The sequence below is a fragment of the Mesoplodon densirostris genome, chromosome 9 (genome assembly GCF_025265405.1).
Source record: "Mesoplodon densirostris isolate mMesDen1 chromosome 9, mMesDen1 primary haplotype, whole genome shotgun sequence".
NCBI lineage: Eukaryota > Metazoa > Chordata > Mammalia > Artiodactyla > Ziphiidae > Mesoplodon > Mesoplodon densirostris.
Genome location: NC_082669.1, coordinates 15003345 through 15023212, shown reverse-complemented (window position 1 = coordinate 15023212; position 19868 = coordinate 15003345). Strand labels below are relative to the sequence as shown.

General features: G+C 37.2%; 1 protein-coding gene across 1 annotated transcript in view; it reads left to right on the top strand.

Moving 5' to 3' along the window:
* The window catches only part of FBXL13 (F-box and leucine rich repeat protein 13), a 191738-nt gene that overhangs the window by 150994 nt on the left and 20876 nt on the right, over positions 1–19868 (top strand). The window contains 2 exon segments of the mRNA XM_060108846.1: positions 10644–10683; positions 10686–10723. Of these exon segments, the coding sequence (XP_059964829.1) occupies positions 10644–10683; positions 10686–10723 (78 nt within the window).

Sequence of the window (19868 nt, the reverse complement as noted above, 5' to 3'; positions counted from 1 at the left end):
ATGAACCGGTTTGCAGGGCAGAAATTGAGACACAGATATAGAGAACAAACGTATGGACACCAAGGGGGGAAAGTGGCAGGGGGGATGGTGGTGGTGGTGTGATGAATTGGGAGATTGGGATTGACATGTATACACTAATATGTATAAAATTGATAACTAATAAGAACCTGCTGTATAAAAAAATAAATTAAATAAAATTTTTTAAAAATCACACTCAACCTACGTCATTTCAATGCAATATCAATAGGTTTTATTTTATTGATGCATTCTCTCTTTAAGAAAACATAAATCACATGGTGAGATTAATTACTTTAGATGGTTTCCTAAATAAGTAAGCGTTCTTTAGTTCCTAATATATTGTATCTTATCTCTGCCACATTACAGCATAGCCCCCTAGAGGGGTGTTATGCCTTTAGATGGCCTCATTTGGGTAGCACCCAAATTATTTTCAAATTGAACTGCAAAACAAACAAAAAAACCCAGTAATCCTAACTGAATATTGGCGTGTGGTTTCCATCTTAACTTTAATTGTATATGTTACAAGGTCATTTAGTTTCAGATATTTCTAGCCAAAAAAAAAAAGAAGTCAATGTGAGAACTTTAACAATATCTCCTATATCTGTCCCCTGCCTCGTCTCCAACCTTGCTGCCACTGCCATAGTTCAAGCACCATTTCTCCTTACTAACCTCTCTTGCCTTAAGTATCACTGTCCTCAAATCTGTTCTCCACTGTGCTGTGGTGTGACCTTCCAGCGTGCAAACCTGAGCCCTTCACTTCCTTGCTCAGACTTCTTCAGGAGCTCTACGTGGCTCTCAGCATAAAGTCTAATAGTCTAGTGTGGAGAGCCAAGTCCTTCCTGAAGTGGTTCCTGCCTGCTTGTGCAGCCTCACTTCCAGATGACTCCCACCTTTCATCTTTGCTCCAGAGACACAGAACTGACTCTCCTACAGCTCCGCAAACATGTCATGCTCTCCTTGCCTTCCCATTTCTGTGAGTTAATCTCTCTGTCTGAAACAGCCTTTCTTCTTGTCCACCTCGTAAATTCTTGCTTATCCCTCAAGTTTCAGCTGTGTGAAGCTCTTCTGGAATTCCTGGGCAGGCTTAGGATCTACCTACCTTGTGCTTCTGCTGTACTTTATAATGCCTCCAATAAAGCAATCAGCTCAATCTATTTTAATATTTTTTCCATGTCTGTCTCCTTACAAATTGTAAGTTTCTTGAGGGTAGAGGCTGGATCATCCTATCTTTGGGATGCCCAGCATAATGCTTAGTACATAGAGGCGTGTAAAATATTTGATCAGTGAGTCAGTGAGTGAGGGAATGAATGGATCTGGTACCATTTCCTTCCTATAAACCAAACACTTAGACTTTTAAAAATTCCACATTTTCTTAGCTATGATCTGAGCTGGAGTGGGAGAGCTTACAGTTGCATGTCTTAATCTGATGATATGCTTTCAAGAGACCACCCATCTGCATGGAACACACATACAAATAAAGCCTGAGGTTTAGTGCAGCACAACCCCTAAAGGAGGAAGCACATGAAATCACTTGAGATTTAAGAAATAGAAAGAATGGGAGTTAAAAGAAAGAGACAAATGGATTTGCCTTGGATTAAAAACAAAAAACACATTAGAAGTCTGCCTTACTGAACTTTTTCATATGAAGCTGGACCTCTCCTTAGTCCATTCCAGGACCTTCTTCCCAGCCAGTGGCCTTATATGAGTCTGCTGGTTCCATCACTAGCAATAGTGGTTTTCCTCATAGAAGTTCCAGTCAATTTTCTCCTGTTTCCAGCAAAATGCCTACTAAAATCATTGCAAAAAGAAGTGACCAACCTGAGCTTGTTTTTTCCCTCAAGGAGAAGATCTGGTTGATATAACTTTCCTCTCAACCTCCATCAGGTAGGAGGCAAGTAGACTCAAGGTGACTTGTTCTATTTCCAGGTAACAGAGATGCTTATTTTCCTTCCCTCCATAAACATATAGAGGACCAATTTCTGTGTATTGACCAAAGCCTGCTTTCCTTTAGACTTGTAGGTTGGTAAATTAGGGTGGAAAGGTTGACACGTTTTAAAAAGAAGTATGATACAAAATTCATACTAATAATCAAGCAAGTAAAAATAAATAAAAATAATTAAGAAGAAGAGGTAAATTATTTTTATAGAATTGTAATTGCTAACCAGAGTATAAAAGGGAAGATCTCTTGTGAGGTTAAGATACATTTTCATGGACACTGTACAAGATAGCATTATCAATGATTTTAGAAAAAGGATGTGTTAATTGAGATAAAACATATTTCCGATAAAAGTTTTGTTCTTTACTCCTAAGAGAATGTGGTAGGCAACACCAAACAGAGCGAATCTTTCAGAAAGAAACATTATATAAATGTAAAACTGATTCACACAATTACAAAGGGAACTAGATCTCATCCAAGTATTCTGAGAGTATGCCAGCAAGATAAGGGAAAACTGGGTCCATAAAAATAATTTTATAGACTACTCATTCATTCACAAATACTTATTCATTGTCAACTGTGTGTCAAATGTTATGCAAGGTTATAGGAGTACTAAACTTACACAGTCCTGGTCTCAAGGTACAGCTTAGTGGCAAAACAACAACAACAACAAGAGTAACAACATTACATGGCTAAAAGTTACTAAAAGCATGAGTTCAGAGTGTGGCTTCACATCCTTCCTGGTGTCACAACACTATGAGAGTTCAGGTAAGTTACTCTGTGCCTCCATTACCCTCTCTTTAAAACAGTTATTATAGTATTACTTTCCTCATAGTGTCGTGAGGATTTGTAAACTGCTTAACGTAAGTGTCTGGCACACGGTAAACACTCAATGCATCTTAGCAATAATTTATTGGAATTATGACATAATGAGGTATATCTGCTGTTATGGAGATATGTGCACTGCACTGCATCTTGGCAGCACGGATGAGTTGGAAAGTGAGTGCTTTTGTCTCTGTTGTCTCTGTGGAGGAGTCAGGAGATGCTCTTCAGCTTTTGAGGTGCAGCTAAGAGCTTCAGTAGGTGTTTGTGAGGTAAAGAAGAGAAGGTCATTCTCAATGTAGGAAGAAGCAGGGGGGAAGGCACAGAGACATGACAGAGGGTTATATGTTGGGGGATCCACAGGTGACTTTGTATTGTCATAGCATGGCCTGAGAAGACAGAGGATGTGGCAGGAGATGAGGATGGAGAAAGAGGTGGAGGGCAGAATGCGTATGGCCTCGCAAAGCGGTTCAGACTGTGCTATATGCAGTGGGAGCCACTGAAGAACTCTGAGTAGGACTCATACAGATTTGTGTACACAGACGTAACAGTAAGGGGGTTCTATTTAAGAATGGGAAGGGTATTGCAATGACACTAGAAAGAATGAGGTTTTGAAGATGGTGGCAGATGAGGCATGCATAAGAGATTTTTAGGAGGTAGTATAGGTAGGGTGGGCTTGGTGATTGATTGGATATGGGGAGCAGTGGGGAGAGGAGTAGACACAGATAATATCCAGGTTTTTATTTGGTCAGTTGTGGACATGGTGGTACCATTAACCAGGCAAAGAATCCTAAGAAAAGGATTAGGACTTGGACACAAGATGCTGAATTCCATTTCAACATGTTTCAATCCAGTACCAGGACACACCTCTCCTGACTAAGAGCTCATTTGGTCCTGGTTGACAAAAAAGACAGACACCCATTTGACTTCAGAATCTTCCCTTTTGTTTTGTTTCTCAGTATGTTTGACAAGGAATCATAAGCATTCCATATATTACAATTTAAGCATTACTGAAAGCAGAAAATTTACACAAAAGATATTCAACAACACCTTCTAACCGTATCCCCTCTATCACAACAACTTATATCCCATTTTACCCTCAAAAAAAAAAAAAAAGCAGCAAGAAAGGAGGCTTCTTATGTTTGCTGTTAGGGACCTTTTGTTCTTTTTAGATTTCTCATGATCTACACCCCCAATAATTACATCAAAGTACTCAGTCATCCTAGACTCCTGGGTACCTCATTCCATCTTATTTCATAGAATGTATTTTCCAACAGCCTATATTCAAATATTAAATATCCTAAATTGTATAGATTATATTTATAGATTTCTCAGTTAATTTCCCCCTATATTTGTTTATATTGGTGATTGTATTTTATGTGAATTTTGTTTATGTTCTTTAGTCATTTATATATTGAGGGGTCTCAATATTCCTGCCAATTTGTATGAACTCCTTATAATAATGTAGTTATTAATCATCTGTCATATTTTCATATTTTCTCCATCCTTTACAATGGCTTATGTCATGACTATGGAAGAGAGGTTTGTTTTAGTGTTTTAATATTGAAAGCCTACAAGCTGCTGCTTATAAAGAGTATTCAAGAAAAAATGAATTAAAAGTTGGACAAACTATGCAATCTTATGTAATTTTATACAGATTTTTTCAACGACTTTCTTTAGTCATATGCAGAACAGATTATAAAATTTATTTATGCTTATTTACTGTTCTGGTGTGCCTGTATTAAAGTGTTGACAGTTTCCAAACTGAAATATACCATAAACAAGGATGGTTTGTGGCTATCAGATAAACTACATTGTATTTTATTCTGAAGTTAGTATTCCATAATGCCTAGACCATCTTCCAGACTTTTTCTAAAAGCACAGACTCTCAGAAGAAAAGCCACGTGCAAGTTGTAAAGACTAAATCTTTCAGATTGTGAAGCCGATTAACAAGGTTTCCTCAACAATATATAAAACTTGTTTTTTAATTATGACCAAATATTTAGTCTTATAATAGGGCGAAATACTGATGTTTTTATTTTCCTCAGTGTGTCATCTTTTGCCAACAAACAACATAATTACACCAAGCAAAACAGTAACTCCATTTTGTAAATGCACTTAACAGGAGTTTGGGAAAATTAAAAGACTGTTGCCTGTTAGAATGGCTATTACCAAAAAGATAAGAAATAACAAGTGTTTGTGAGAATGTGGAGAAATGGGACTGCTTGTGCACTGTTGGTAGGAATGTAAATTGGTGTAGCCACTATGGAAAACAGTATGAGGGTTCCTCAAAAAATTAAAAATAGAACTATCATATGATCTAGCATTTCCAAAGGAAATGAAAACATTAATTTAGAAAGATATATGTAACCCCCCTGTTCATTGCAGCATTATTTACAATAGCCAAGACATGGGAACAACCAAAGTGTCCACTGATGATGACTGGGTAAAGAAAATGTGGTGTATATATATATATTCAGCCATAAAAAAGAAGGAAATCTTGCCATTTGTGACAACATGGATGGACCTTGAGGGCACAATGCCAAGTGAAAAAAGTCAGACACAGAGGGATAAATACTGAATGATCTCATTTATATGTGGAATCTAAAAAAAAAACAAACAAAAACCTCATAGACACATAGAAGAGATTGGTAATTGGTAGAGGTGGAGTTGGGGGGTGTGGGCAAAATGGGTGAAGGGGGCTAAAAGGTACAAACTTCTAGTTATAAAATAAATAAGTCATGGGGTGTAAAGTACAGCATGGTGACTACAGTTAATAATAATGTATTGTATATCTGAAAGTTGCTAAGAGAGATCTTAGAAGTTCTCATCACAAGAAAAAAAAAATTGTAACTATATATGTTGACAGATGTTAAACAGGCTTATTGTGACGGTCATTTCACGATATATACAAATACTGAATCACTATATGTACACCTAAAACTAATATAATGTTGTATGTTAATTATATCTTAATAAAAAAGACTGTTAATAGGTAACACAACAAATTAACTGGGACAGCTAGTTGTTATGTCTAAAATAATCTTTTGTTCAAAGTACCTCTCAAATTATTCAGCAGGAAATAAGAGAGTGATGGGAAAAAAGGTTTAAATAAATAACAGCTTCTAAATTTAGAAGGAAGGATAGAATCAGAAAACTCAGCATTTTGCAACTTTCAACAAAATAACTGATTTAGGCAAGGATCATCAATTAATGCTCAAATCATTGACTGAAACGTTGTTGGGAAACAGGGAATTCATGTGGTCTCAAAGGATCACATCTTGGATTATTTATTAAATAAACAGGAAAAATACAGTTCTAATGAAACTGCACCTAGGTAGTAGTTTTACAGAAAATGTTTACCTAGAATCTAATCATAAGGAACAGTCAGACAAATCCAGAATGTGGGATATTTTATGTAATGGCTGGCCTGGGATCTTGAAAGACAACATTTAAAGAAAAAAAAAAAAGGCTAAAGAGACATGCAACCAAATGCAACGTGTGAACTCTGAGGACTGGATAAAAAGCAAATTTGAATATTGACTCTATATTATATAGTAGGGTAGTACTGTTCATCTTCAGTATCATATTACATATACATAATCCTATATAGTTACATAGGAAAATGTCCTTATTCCTAGGAAGATGCATATAGAATATTCAGAGGTAAAGCATCATGATAGCTGACACTTATTTTCATTTGGTTCACACTACACATATGAATTTTAAAAATATATATTATATATACATATAAAACTATATTCACACATAAAAGTAAAACTATCACAGCAATTAAGCAAAATGTGGCGAAGTATTTATAATTGGTGAATTTAGGTAAAGGATATATAAGTGTTCATTATACCATTCTTTGAACCTGGCTGTAGATTTGAATATTTTCAAAATAAAGAGTTGGGGGAAGTATGTTTGATGTTTATGTTGGTGATATTCTAAGCTTGGCGTAGTATGACTCAGTCATATAGTAAGCACACACAGACACACATACCATTCCAATATTTGGTAACTCGTTCATTGCTGATGTCTATCTACATCAGCTAAACAATTCCAGATGTAAAATTGGGGGAAAAAAAGAATAGCTTTCAAAGTATTTGTTTGCTCCCAACTATCTGGTGTACGTCTATCTGTTCCTGGCAGCATGCAGTGTTCCCACCCACTACTCCCAGTGACCCCAGTCTGAACTATTTTCCAAACAACTCACACTTTCCAAATGAAGCCTTTGTTCATGCTGCTTCCAGTGTTTCATGCTTGAAACACTGTTCCTATTCCTTTGTCAAAATCTTACCCAGACTTTAAGGCTTAATTCAGATTCTTCTTCCTCTGTGAAAGTCTCTTCTAGACCGTCACCTATTCCTTCCAACTAAAAGCAATCACCCCCCGCCCTGTGATCTCTATACCTCTTTTGAAACACATCCTCATTCTTCTGGCATTATTGTCACTTATTCCCTAAAGAGGGAAAGTTTTGTTTAACAATGTTGCATAGGATAAAATCCACATTCCAGAATAATGTACGAGGCTCTCATGGCTTGGTGCCTGCTTCCTTCTGAGTCTGCAGTCTTGACACTCCCTTCAATGGACCAGAGCTACAATATAAGCCAATTTTTCACTAGGGACGCCTGGAGCCCTAAGATCCAGGTCTCTCAATTCCATGGCCTATGAAGGAGCAAAGTGCTCCCCAGGATTCCTATGAATTCCTAGAGCTTCGCATTCTCATACAACCTGCAATGCTAGTGACTTCTCCAGGCTACCACACCATCTGCTTTCCTTTGCATTTTACCTGATTACAAAATTTAGCCCCTTCTAAATTTTGGGAAAATAAACCAGAACCTTTCCTGCAAAGCATTCGTGAGTTTGGCTGACTTCTGAGGGAGATGAAGGAGGATTTACATTTTCATGATGCTACAACTGCCCCGAAAATTTAAGTACCCACCTGCTCTTTGCCCCACTGAGGCCCAGTCACTCCATCTGGTTGGCTCCTCTGTGCTTCTTTCTTTGTCTTGTCCTCCCACTTTCCTCTTTTTATCCCTCCCAGAAGTAAAAGCTTGGCACAGCCAACCCCCAGGACTTCTCCCCTGCAAGCACTTAACAAGGTATTAAACAAAACAAAACAAAAACAAAACCCTGCAGTTTCTTCCTTAAGAGAAATTCTTAGATCAGCTTTTCAGATTTTTTAAAAATCCATGTAAATCTAATCATGTCATGCTATATAGTTCCATACACATGCCATACTATTTCATACCTCAATGCTTTTGCACATTCTGTTCCTTCAGCCTGGAATGTCCTTCCCTTTGTAGCTTTCTTGGCAATTTACACTTCCCCACTCACGACTCTCCTCCATGCAGTCTCCTCTAATCCAAAGTAGTGCCCTCATCTTTCCTCTTTGGTTCGACCACTGTGCCCAGTATTTACCTTTCACAGGGTTGTAATGATCTAGTATACATGTCTGTCTTTAATGCCAGACTATGGGCTCCTTGACAGTAAACACTGCACCTCATTGACCTTTATACTCCCAGCTTCTATCCCAGAGCCTGAACAATATAATACATGCTAAATAAATATTTATTGAATGATGAATTAAGAATGAATGAATTTTACCTAGACCTGAGATTTAAGACTCTTTAAAGGTATAAAGAAAGACTGTAAAATGTTGGAACCATCACTTGCTTCACCTTCTAATTTGGAGCATTTATAAGCTTCAAAATGCTAAGGCATCTTATTATCTGTCCTTTTAATTATAGCCATCCTAGTACAAAAACTGTGGTTTTGATTTGTATTTACTTAATGGCTAATGATATTTAACTAATTAAATTTTGAGGCCATACATTTTAATGAACAACCACAGTGATGAAATGTGGCACTCCATTTTAATACTAATTAATAATATTTTAAAATAATTTTGAACAAAATGGTAAAGATATTATAGTCTGTTAAATGTCATACTTAGCAAGTATACTTCATTACAGCTCATCTTTAAAAAATTCTAGGGCTTCCCTGGTGGCGCAGTGGTTGGGAGTCCGCCTGCCGATGCAGGGGACGCGGGTTCGTGCCCCGGTCTGGGAAGATACCACATGCCGCGGAGCGGCTGGGCTCGTGAGCCATAGGCCGCTGAGCCTGCATGTCCGGAGCCTGTGCTCCGCAACGGGAGAGGCCACAACAGTGAGAGGTCCGCATACGGCAAAAAATAAAAATAAATTAAAAAAAAAAAATTCTAACATGGCTACATAGACAAAAAAAAGTGAAAACTTCAGAGAAACTATTCAGAGATAGTTTCATAAGACAAATTCCACATAGAATAATAAAACATATTTAGCTATTATCAAGTACAGGGCAAAGAGGAAAACTTTGCATCTCTTACTTGATATTTTTGTTCAAACAATTTAGTTTCTGTTGGGGTAGTATCTAAACTCCAATTCTTCTAACATGAATAAAACAGCATCCACATCTGGAACCCAGACCACGTGTGATGGCTTCACAGGGTTTGACCATTCTTTGTTTTGAAATAAGGAGACAGAAAACATAATGTGCTCCTAGCAAAAGAATCCACATATGCAATAAAATTAAAAGAATAAACGGAGTGATTTTATTTTTGTGTGGTATACAGGACTGTTAAATGAAATTAGAAACTGCAATTTAAACAGTGACTTCAATGAAGCAGAATTTCAAGCACTTTTCTCCTTGATCTGGCTTTTGTTTTTGAAAAATGAAAGGGCCTAATATGTACATCAGTGAAAAAAGCGGGATATAATATTTGCAGGACCCATTTTCAATTACAATCTAAATGTGGTTTTTACGATCAATAAAATGTAAACCAGTCCTGCAAATAAAATGTAAAAAGGACAGGCCTTCCCTGGTGGCGCAGTGGTTGAGAGTCCGCCTGCCGATGCAGGGGACACGGGTTCGTGCCCTGGTCCGGGAAGATCCCACATGCCGCGGAGCAGCTGGGCCCGTGAGCCATGGCCGCTGAGTCTGCGCGTCCATAGCCTGTGCTCCGCAACGGGAGAGGCCACAACAGTGAGAGGCCCGCGAACCACAAAAAAAAATAAAAATAAAAAAAGTAAAAAGGACAAATCATATACCATTTCTGGCATTTTCCCTGCCAGCCAGCTCTGGGACCATAGAATGAGGAAAATGCTCTAGGAAGCATATCTAACAGAAATTGAAAAGTAATATGATCCTGAATGCAAAACAGGAGGATGGCATCTATAATGCACATTAGTCAGTTCCTTATCTGAATGTTGTGCCAGTTTAGGGCGGTAAGGTATGGAGAAATGGGCCAGCAAAACCACACATAAAAAAATGAAGGGCTAAAAGTACAATCTATTTTTTTTAAATAAAAAGAAACAAAGCTTTTAGCCTGAAAAAAGAAGTGAGCTATTGATGAATGATTATCTGTCTATAGGCCTTTATATAAAGATGTTTCTTCTCCCTCCAAGCAGTTAAACATAATAAAATGAGCTAAAGATTTTCAGATGTTTAGGCTAGGCATAAAAAAGAATTTATTGATAAATAGATTCATTAGCCACATGAAGTGTCTTCAAAACAAAGCTGTAAGCTTAGGGGTCTTTAAGGTTTCTTTATATTGATTCGTATAACATTTACCTGGAAACAGAAGGCAAGATAAGCAGTTTCCTGGCTCTGGGATTTCTAATACTTTTTGTAAAACATTAGAGACAACCTGAAAATTTTATTTAACAATGTTGTCTAACCAAAGTGATTTTATGATTTGTTACGTGTAAAGAAATAGAAGACAGAAGCTAAATTTTTTTAGTTTGCATAATTGTTACCTTATTGGAAATATACCTTCCATACTAAATTATAATCATCAAATAATCTTTATATTAAACATTTTTAGGGTTTGATGATACTTTCCAGGCATAAAAAATTAAAGGAACTTTCTCTGAGTGTGATAAAATCACCGATATTGGAATTCAGGTAAGATAATTACAGTTTTTTGTTAAAGAATTAAGATAGAAAATTAAGCACAAATCAAATAATCTTTGTAGGTAACAACAGAAAAAAGAAGTGGATTGGAACTGTAACAATACATATGTGATCTCGGTTGAGCCAAGATCAACATCTGCCAATAGTCAGGTCTCCACAGCCCAAGGTGACTGAGAGGTTTGCTTTCCCACTTTTCTTGTCTACTCTCTCCCTTCCAGATGTCAGACTTACAGGATAACTAGGGATAGGTTGACATTTTACTTGTAGAATGATAAACTGCAATGTGGTAAAAGTCTTCTCATATAATGGAAGTGTTCTGTAGATAATCTGTGTTATATCATCTAACCATAAAAATTGGGGGACTTTGAAAACCTATACCAGGTACTTAACAATTAGGGACTTAAGTTACTCAAACATAGTTGGTAGCATAGTTTACCCAGATGGAAAGCGTGAGATAAGTAACTGGATAGGATAAATGATTATGTGCTCAAATGGTACTTTAAGAACTCATGAGAAGTACATTTCCTAGACCTGGTGTTGAGTGATATATAGGAAGTCATAAAGTAGCTATTGTGAGTAAGCCACATGTAATGTTTATCACAACATTAAGCAACTCAATTTGCTGTTAAAAGAAGAAAAGTTGCAATCATATGTCACACATGTATTGAACTAGGGCAAACTCTGGTTACTTATTAGTAAAATAATGGATGATAACATTCTTAAAGGGAACCAATAATCTAGGGATGCGGAAACTGTTAAATGCATCAGAAACTCCATTTAAAGTATCCTGAGAGTTCAAAACCCCAAGCATTTATGAAAATCTGGGGCTAAACTCAGAAAAAAAATTTTTAAAAATAGAAACCCTTATTGAGGTAAAAGGATTTATCTCACATGTGGAAAGATACTGCAAATGATAGCTGAGAAGTCCACCAGAGCATGGCAGACTTGAAGTTAAGCTCTCTTCCATGAATTTGAAATGGACTTTGCAAGTTCTAACATTACTAATAGGAGAATGTTAAAATATTATATGAACTGGTGGGCTATAGAGAGGGCCAGGCCAAACGGTGCCCTAGACTTCAGCATAGAATTCTAGTGTTCTGAAGCTCAAGGAATCTTAGAACCATTTAAACCACTCTGTAATTTTACAAGTGAGGAAACTAAGGCCCAGAGGTCTTAAATGATTAGTCCAAAGTCCTATGCCATCTCAGGAAACTAATCTAACTCATCTAGTTTTACAGAAACGAAGAGTAGAAGTAGAGAACTGCTGTTCTAAATGGTTGATTGGCAACATGACAGTGGGAAAAATTGTTTTCAAATGATTTTTGCTGTATTTCACTGCATCTGGACAATGTAATGGTACTTAAGAGGAAAATGTAACACCATTAAGAAGTCTCCTTTTAGAGGCATTAGTGTCAAGCAATGTCAATTTCCCCCAGTTTCAGACCCTGGTTCCAAAGGTTCTAGCAGGTTCCTAAGAAATCTACCTAGTAGTACATTCAATTGTATAAAGAGTTAAAAAGAACAAACACTAGCTTTCAAAACAAAGATCCCAGAGAGGACTAACAACTTGCATATAGGACAAGATTGTAACTCTACAATAACAAAAGGGGTTATAATGCATGTAACCCACTAGAAGAAAAAGTCAAGAGGTTCCTGTAAGGCTAAACCATGGTTTACCTACTGCAGTTCATTTAAGGATTAAACATGCATTTACCTAAAACTTTATCCATGAATATGATCTAGTCAGGCTTTCAAAAGGTCTCTGACAAAGTGATAGAATAAAGTTTATTAAAATAAAACGGGTAAGTGTTAACATTTCTAATACTGGGTTATATTTCTTATATGGTGATCAGTCACATTTGATCAACAACTACAAATCATTCAGAAGTATTAAAAGCTACCATGGTGATGACATACATGGCCTATTAATATCCATCACTTATTAATTTTAAGATGCTTCTTTGGATGAGAGAGAGGGCTGACCAAAGTCTGAGGCTACGTATCAGGAAGCCAGTGCTTTCTGCCATTTATCTTTGAGCCTACAGGTTCCAGGCCTTTTTATTTACATTCTTTGGAGCCTGAAAAATCATACTATTTTTAGGGGCTCTGAGATTTTAGATTAAAGCGTTTACCCATATGCTAAGAATATGATCATACAGCTGAGTTTGGCCTAGTTTTAAAAAATGTAAACTTTTGGGGCTTCCCTGGTGGCGCAGTGGTTGAGAGTCTGCCTGCCGATGCAGGGGATGCGGATTCGTGCTCCGGTCCGGGAAGATCCCACATGCCCCGGAGCGGCTGGGCCCGTGAGCCATGGCAGCTGAGCCTGCGTGTCCGGAGCCTGTGCTCCACAACGGGAGAGGCCACAGCAGTGAGAGGCCCACGTATCGCAAAAAAAAAAAAAAAAAAAAGTAACCTTTTAAAAACTGGTATGTATTGATTTTCAGTGACCTAAAATAAAACAGGGGGAGTACAAGCATATGGAAATACAGAATTATTTAATTATTAGTTGCATAAGATCAGCTGTTCTATTCAAGTTCATGAAAAAAAATTTTTCTCTTTCTCATCATCCCTCTTTTTCTCCTCCCTGCTTTTGGAGTGTGTGTGTGTGTGTGTGTGTGTGTGCGTGCGCACACTCGAGTGTCGTGGCATTTAACCTCCTTTTACCTCTTCCAAGTTTCCAAGGTTCACACTTCTGGGCATGTGGTAATCCTCCTCCTCCTTCCCTCCTCCAGCCCAATGACTTAAGTTCCAAAAGAGATGAAACAAAGAAGGGGGAGGAGAAAGTGGCACTCGAGCCAATTTCACAATTCCTTATCTGGATTTACAAGAGAGGGGGAAGAGAATAACCTAAGGTGGTTAAACTGAGATGTTTAGGTTATCCTAAATTTACCAGGACATTGTTTCTTATTACTTTAGAAGATAACTATAGGAGACTTTCTTTTTAGCTTAAAACATTGAAAACTACATAATGATTTAATGAGAAAAAGGAGGAGATGAGCATTTTTACCCTGATTTGGTTTTGCACGAATCATGAACATTATAGGAATAAAAAATTACCTCATTTTAGTTTTACTGGAAACCACAGAACATGCAGTTTGAGTGTCTGGAGCCTCAGATGTATTGACTTTTTAGGATCTGGTTTTAATTACTTTCCCCAACTTTAGTTTTGTTCTGAGAACGTTAGGCATTCAAGGATCATGTTAAACTAAAATTATTTGGTGCTCTTGAAAGACACATTTATTTTGGAAGCAATGTTTGATACAGTCATAATTGAGCGTTTCTTAAGAAACTTTTTCCTTGAGCATTTTGCGAATTTAAATAAAAGACTGTCAGTTTGGCAAAAAATTGGTCTAACTGGGATGTTACAATACAAATAAATTGGAAGCCCTGTCTTATTAAGTTGTTTGGGTAGAACCAAAGGAATAAATAAAATTATTTACTCTAGTTGCTTTTTACATTCCCTTAATCTAGCTTTTATTTCTCATTCCCTTTTTTGGGGAATGAAGTATGCTATAAATACATTAATGCAATATCCATACATATGAATGTGCATATTTTTCTTTATGCAGGTTATTTGAGAGTGAAAATCTTGGAGATTGACAAAAATCTTTTATTATTTCAGTTTTCATATGTTGAGGTAGTTGATTAAGAAACAGCACTAAAGAGGAGAATATCAGGTTTAGTTATGTCTGACCACAAGGACTTACACATGTATGTACGCACTGAAAATATGCCTGTGTGTGTTTACATTGTAAGTATGTATGTAAATGTATACCTATGTGTAGTATATGTGTGCAAATTAAATATTTACAAGTTTTAGCACGTTAGATTACATATATTTACATGTAAATACATGTAAGTATATACCTAATTGTCTAGTATATGTGTGTAAATTAAATATATGTACACATCTTAGTGGTTGTTAGACTACCTGAATATGTCAATGTGTGTGGATAAATTATTATGCCCAAATTGTGTATAGAGATGTTATAAGATTATTTATTTCTGGGCTAACACCAATTAAATGATGGTCAATATTCAAGACAAATAAAATTAGTTTGTTAAAGAATTATCTTTTTGTTTATACTTTAACTTTAAAAATTAAATATCTATGTAAATGGCAAGGCTCTATTTCCTATGGTAAGGAAATTCAGAATATGCTCTTAGAAGAAATAATTTTTTTTTTACAAACAAAAAAATTTTATTGAAGTACAGTTGAATTACAATGTTGTGTGAATTTCTGTTTTACAGCAATATGACAGTGATAAATTTATATATACATTCTTTTTCTTTTCCTTTTTTCTTTTAACATCCTTATTGGAGTATAACTGCTTTACAATGTTGTGTTAGTTTCTGCTGTATAACAAAGTGAATCAGCTATACGTATACATATATCCCCATATCCCCTCCCTCTTGCATCTCCCTCCCACCCTCCCTATCCCACCCCTCTAGGTGGTCACAAAGCACCGAGCTGATCTCCCTGTGCTATGTAGCTGCTTCCCACTACCTATCTATTTTACATTTGGTAGTGTGTGTATGTCAGTGCTACTCTCTCACTTCATCCCTTCTTACACTTCCTCCTCTGCGTGTCCTCAGGTCCATCCTCTACGTCTGCGTCTTTATTCCTGTTCTGCCCCTAGGTTCTTCAGAACCATTTTTTTTTTTTAAGATTCCATATATATGGGTTAGCATATGATATTTAGTTTTCTCTTTCCGACTTATTTCACTCTGTATGACAGAATCTAGGTCCATCCACCTCACTGCAAATAACTCAATTTCATTTCTTTCTATGGCTGAGTAATATTCCATTGTATATATGTGCCACATCTTCTTTACCCATTCTTCTGTCGATGGACACTTACGTTACTTCCATGTCCTGGCTATTGTAAATAGACCTGCAATGAACACTGTGGTACATGTCTCTTTTTGAATTATGGTTTTCTCAGGGTCTTTGGCCAGTAGTGGGATTGCTGGGTCATAAGTAGTTCTATTTTTAGTTTTTCAAGGAACCTCCATACTGTTCTCCACAGTGGCTGTATCAATTTACATTCCCACCAACAGTGCAAGAGGGTTCCCTTTTCTCCACACCCTCTCCAGCATTTATTGTTTGTAGACTTTTTGATGATGGCCATTCTGACCGGTGTGAGGTGATACCTCATTGTAGTTTTGATTTGCATTTCTCTAGTGATTAGTGATGTTGAGCATCCTTTCATGTGTCTGTTGGTAATCTGTATATCTTCTTTGGAGAAATGTCTATTTACGTCTTCTGCCCATTTTTGGATTGGGTTGTTTTTTTTGATATTGAGCTGCATGAGCTGCTTATAAATTTTGGAGATTAATCCTTTGTCAGTTGCTTCATTTGCAAATATTTTCTCCCATACTGAGGGTTGTCTTTTCGTCTTGTTTATGGTTTCCTTTGCTGTGCAAAAGCTTTCAAGTTTCATTAGGTCCCATGTGTTTATTTTTGTCTTTATTTCCATTTCTCTAGGAGGTGGGTCAAAAAGGATCTTGCTGTGATTTATGTTATAGACTGTTCTGCCTATGTTTTCCTCTAAGAGTTTGATAGTGTCCGGTCTTACATTTAGGTCTTTAATCCATTTTGAGTTTATTTTTGTGTATGGTGTTAGGAAGTGTTCTAATTTCATCCTTTTACATATAGCTGTCCAGTTTTCCCAGCACCACTTATTGAAGAGGCTGTCTTTTCTCCATTGTACAGTCTTGCCTCCTTTATCAAACATAAGATGAACATAGGTGCATGGGTTTATCTCTGGGCTTTCTATTCTGTTCCATTGATCTATCTCTCTGTTTTTGTGCCAGTACCATACTGTCTTGATTACTGTAGCTTTGTAGTATAGTCTGAAGTCAGGGAGCCTGATTCCTCCGGCTCTGTTTTTCTTTTTCCAGGTCGATTTGGCTATTCAGGGTCTTTTGTATTTCCATACAAATTGTGAAATTTTTTTCTGTGAAAAATGCCATTGGTACTTTGATAGGGATTGCATTGAATCTGTAGATTACTTTGGGTAGTACAGTCATTTTCACAATGTTGATTCTTCCAATCCAAGAACATGGTATATCTCTCCATCTGTCTGTATCACCTTTAATTTCTTTCATCAGTGTCTTACAGTTTTCTGCATACAGGTCTTTTGTCTCCTTAGGTAAGTTTATTCCTAGGTATTTTATTCTTTTTGTTGCAATGGTAAATGGGAGTGTTTCCTTAATTTCTCTTTTAGATTTTCCATCATTAGTGTATAGGAATGGAAGAGATTTCTGTGAATTTTGTATCCTGCTACTTTACCAAATTCATTGATTAGCTCTAGTAGTTTTCTGGTAGCATCTTTAGGGTTCTCCATGTATAGTATCATGTCATCTGCAAACAGTGACAGTTTTACTTCTTCTTTTCCGATTTGGATTCCTTTTCTTTTTTTGTCTTCACTGATTGCTGTGGCTAAAACTTCCAAAACTATGTTGAATAACAGTGGTGAGAGTGGGCAACCTTGTCTTGTTCCTGATCTTAGTGGAAATGGTTTCAGTTTTTCACCATTGAGGATGATGTTGGCTGTGGGTTTGTCATATATGGCCTTTATTATGTTGAGGTAAGTTCCCTCTATGCCTACTTTCTGGAGAGTTTTTATCATAAAAAGTGTTGAATTTTGTTGAAAGCTTTTTCTGCATCTATTGAGATGATCATATGGGTTTTATCCTCCAATTTGTTAATATGGTGTATCACATTGATTGATTTGCATGTATTGAAGAATCCTTGCATCCCTGGGATAAAGCCCACTTGATCGTGGTGTACGATCCTTTTAATGTGCTGTTGGATTCTGTTTGCTAGTATTTTGTTGAGGATTTTTGCATCTACGTTCATCAGTGATTTTGGCTTGTAGTTTTATCTCTTTGTGACATCTTTGTCTGGTTTTGGTATCAGGGTGATGGTGGCCTCATAGAATGAGTTTGGGAGTGTTCCTCCCTCTGCTATATTTTGGAAGAGTCTGAGAAGGATAGGTGTTAGCTCTTCTCTAAATGTTTCATAGAATTCACCTTGAAGCCATCTGGTCCTGGACTTTTGTTTGTTGGAAGATTTTTAATCACAGTTTCAATTTCAGTGCTTGTGATTGGTCAGTTTATACTTTCTATTTCTTCCTGGTTCAGTCTCAGAAGGTTGTGCATTTCTAAGAATTTGTCCATTTCTTCCAGGTTGTCCATTTTATTGGTCTATAGTTGCTTGTAGTAATCTCTCATGATTCTTTGTATTTCTGCAGTGTCAGTTGTTACTTCTCCTTTTTCATTTCTAATTCTATTAATTTGAGTCTTCTCCAAGACTCAAGAAAAATCTTGATGAGTCTGGCTAATGGTTTATCAATTTTGTTTATCTTCTCAAAGAACCAGCTTTTAGTTTTATTGATCTTTGCTACTGTTTCCTTCTTTTCTTTTTCATTTATTTCTGATCTAACTTTTATGATTTCTTTCCGTCTGCTAACTTTGGGGTTTTTTGGTTCTTCCTTCTCTAATTGCTTTAGGTGTAAGGTTTGGTTGTTTACATAAGATGTTTCTTGTTTCTCGAGGTAGGATTGTATTGCTGTAAACTTCCTTCTTAGAACTGCTTTTGCTGCATTCCTTAGGTTTTGGGTCGTCGTGTTTTCATTGTCATTAGTTTCTAGGTATTTTTTGATTTCCTCTTTGATTTCTTCAGTGATCTCTTGGTTATTTAGTAGTGTATTGTTTAGCCTCCATATGTTTATATTTTTTAGTTTTTTTTCCTGTAATTGATATCTAGTCTCATAGTGTTGTGGTCAGAAAGGATATTTGAGATACTGTAGTTATGAATTCAGTTTATAACTTAGAATTGTGGAAGTTGTATTTCAGCCTTTTTTTTTTTTTCTTCTGCTGTACGTGGGCCTCTCACTGCCGTGGCCTCTCCTGTTGCGGAGCACAGGCTCCGGACACACAGGCTCACCGGCCATGGCTCACGGGCCCAGCCTCTCCATGGCATGTGGGATCCTCCCAGACCGGGGCACGAACCCGTGTCCCCTAGCACCGGCAGGCTGACTCCCAACCACTGTGCCACCAGGGAAGCCCGTATTTCAGCTTTTTTTTTTTTTTTTTTGCGGTACGCGGGTCTCTCCCTGTTGTGGCCTCTCCCGTTGCGGAGCACAGGCTCCGGACGCGCAGGCTCAGCGGCCATGGCTCTCGGGCCCAGCCGCTCCGGGGCATGTGGGATCTTCCCGTACTGGGGCACGAACCCGTGTCCCCTGCATCAGCAGGCGGACTCTCAACCACTGCGCCACCAGGGAAGCCCCGTATTTCAGCCTTTGAAGCAGCACAAAATAGTCTTCATTATAGAAAATGGTTCTTGGTAGCACAAGATTTTTCTGTAATTATCAACAGGAAACCCCACCCCGCCCCCAAACAGAAGTTGGTAGCAGAATTAATCAGAATGTAATGAGGCAAATAGTCAAGAGATGGTGTTATGAGTATGCACCATGAGGTGAGCTTTTTTGAGACTGGGAGCTGCCACCTGTCGAGGTGGTTTAAATCAGGATTTTGGGAGAAGCACATTATTGTGACAGTCAGTAAATGTTAGTGAAACTCAGTTTCCTCTACATACCCAACTTAGGAATGCAGTCATTAAGCCCCCATACTGTGACTCAGCTCACAAGATACAGAGAAGAAATTATTCAACTCACTAAGTGATTTGGAAGTTGTCTTCAAGATTGTTAACCCACAGCAAAATTGGTTGATACATGGGATGGAAGTCAAACTTGGTAATTTTTGACTTTCTCTCCATTTTCACTATAAAAGATTAAGAATCTCAGTCTAACATTTTCCGAGAAAAGAAAATCAACAGCACTGATATATGTGTGATTCTGTAACACTGTAGCCAGAAGAGCATATAATAATCTTATCAGTAGGGGGGAAATGGAATTTCATGAATGATTATGTTGAAACATGCCTGCAGACTTAAGTACTTAATATGACTTACATGTCTCTAAAGGAAAATATGCATTATAAGAGGGGAAAAGTTCTGACTTATTTCTCAGATCTGCCCTGATTTATGCCAAGCATAATGCCTTGGACTCATCTTTGTTCCTCAGATTTTCCATGAGTGAGAATGCTACCATGAATGTATCACAGACCT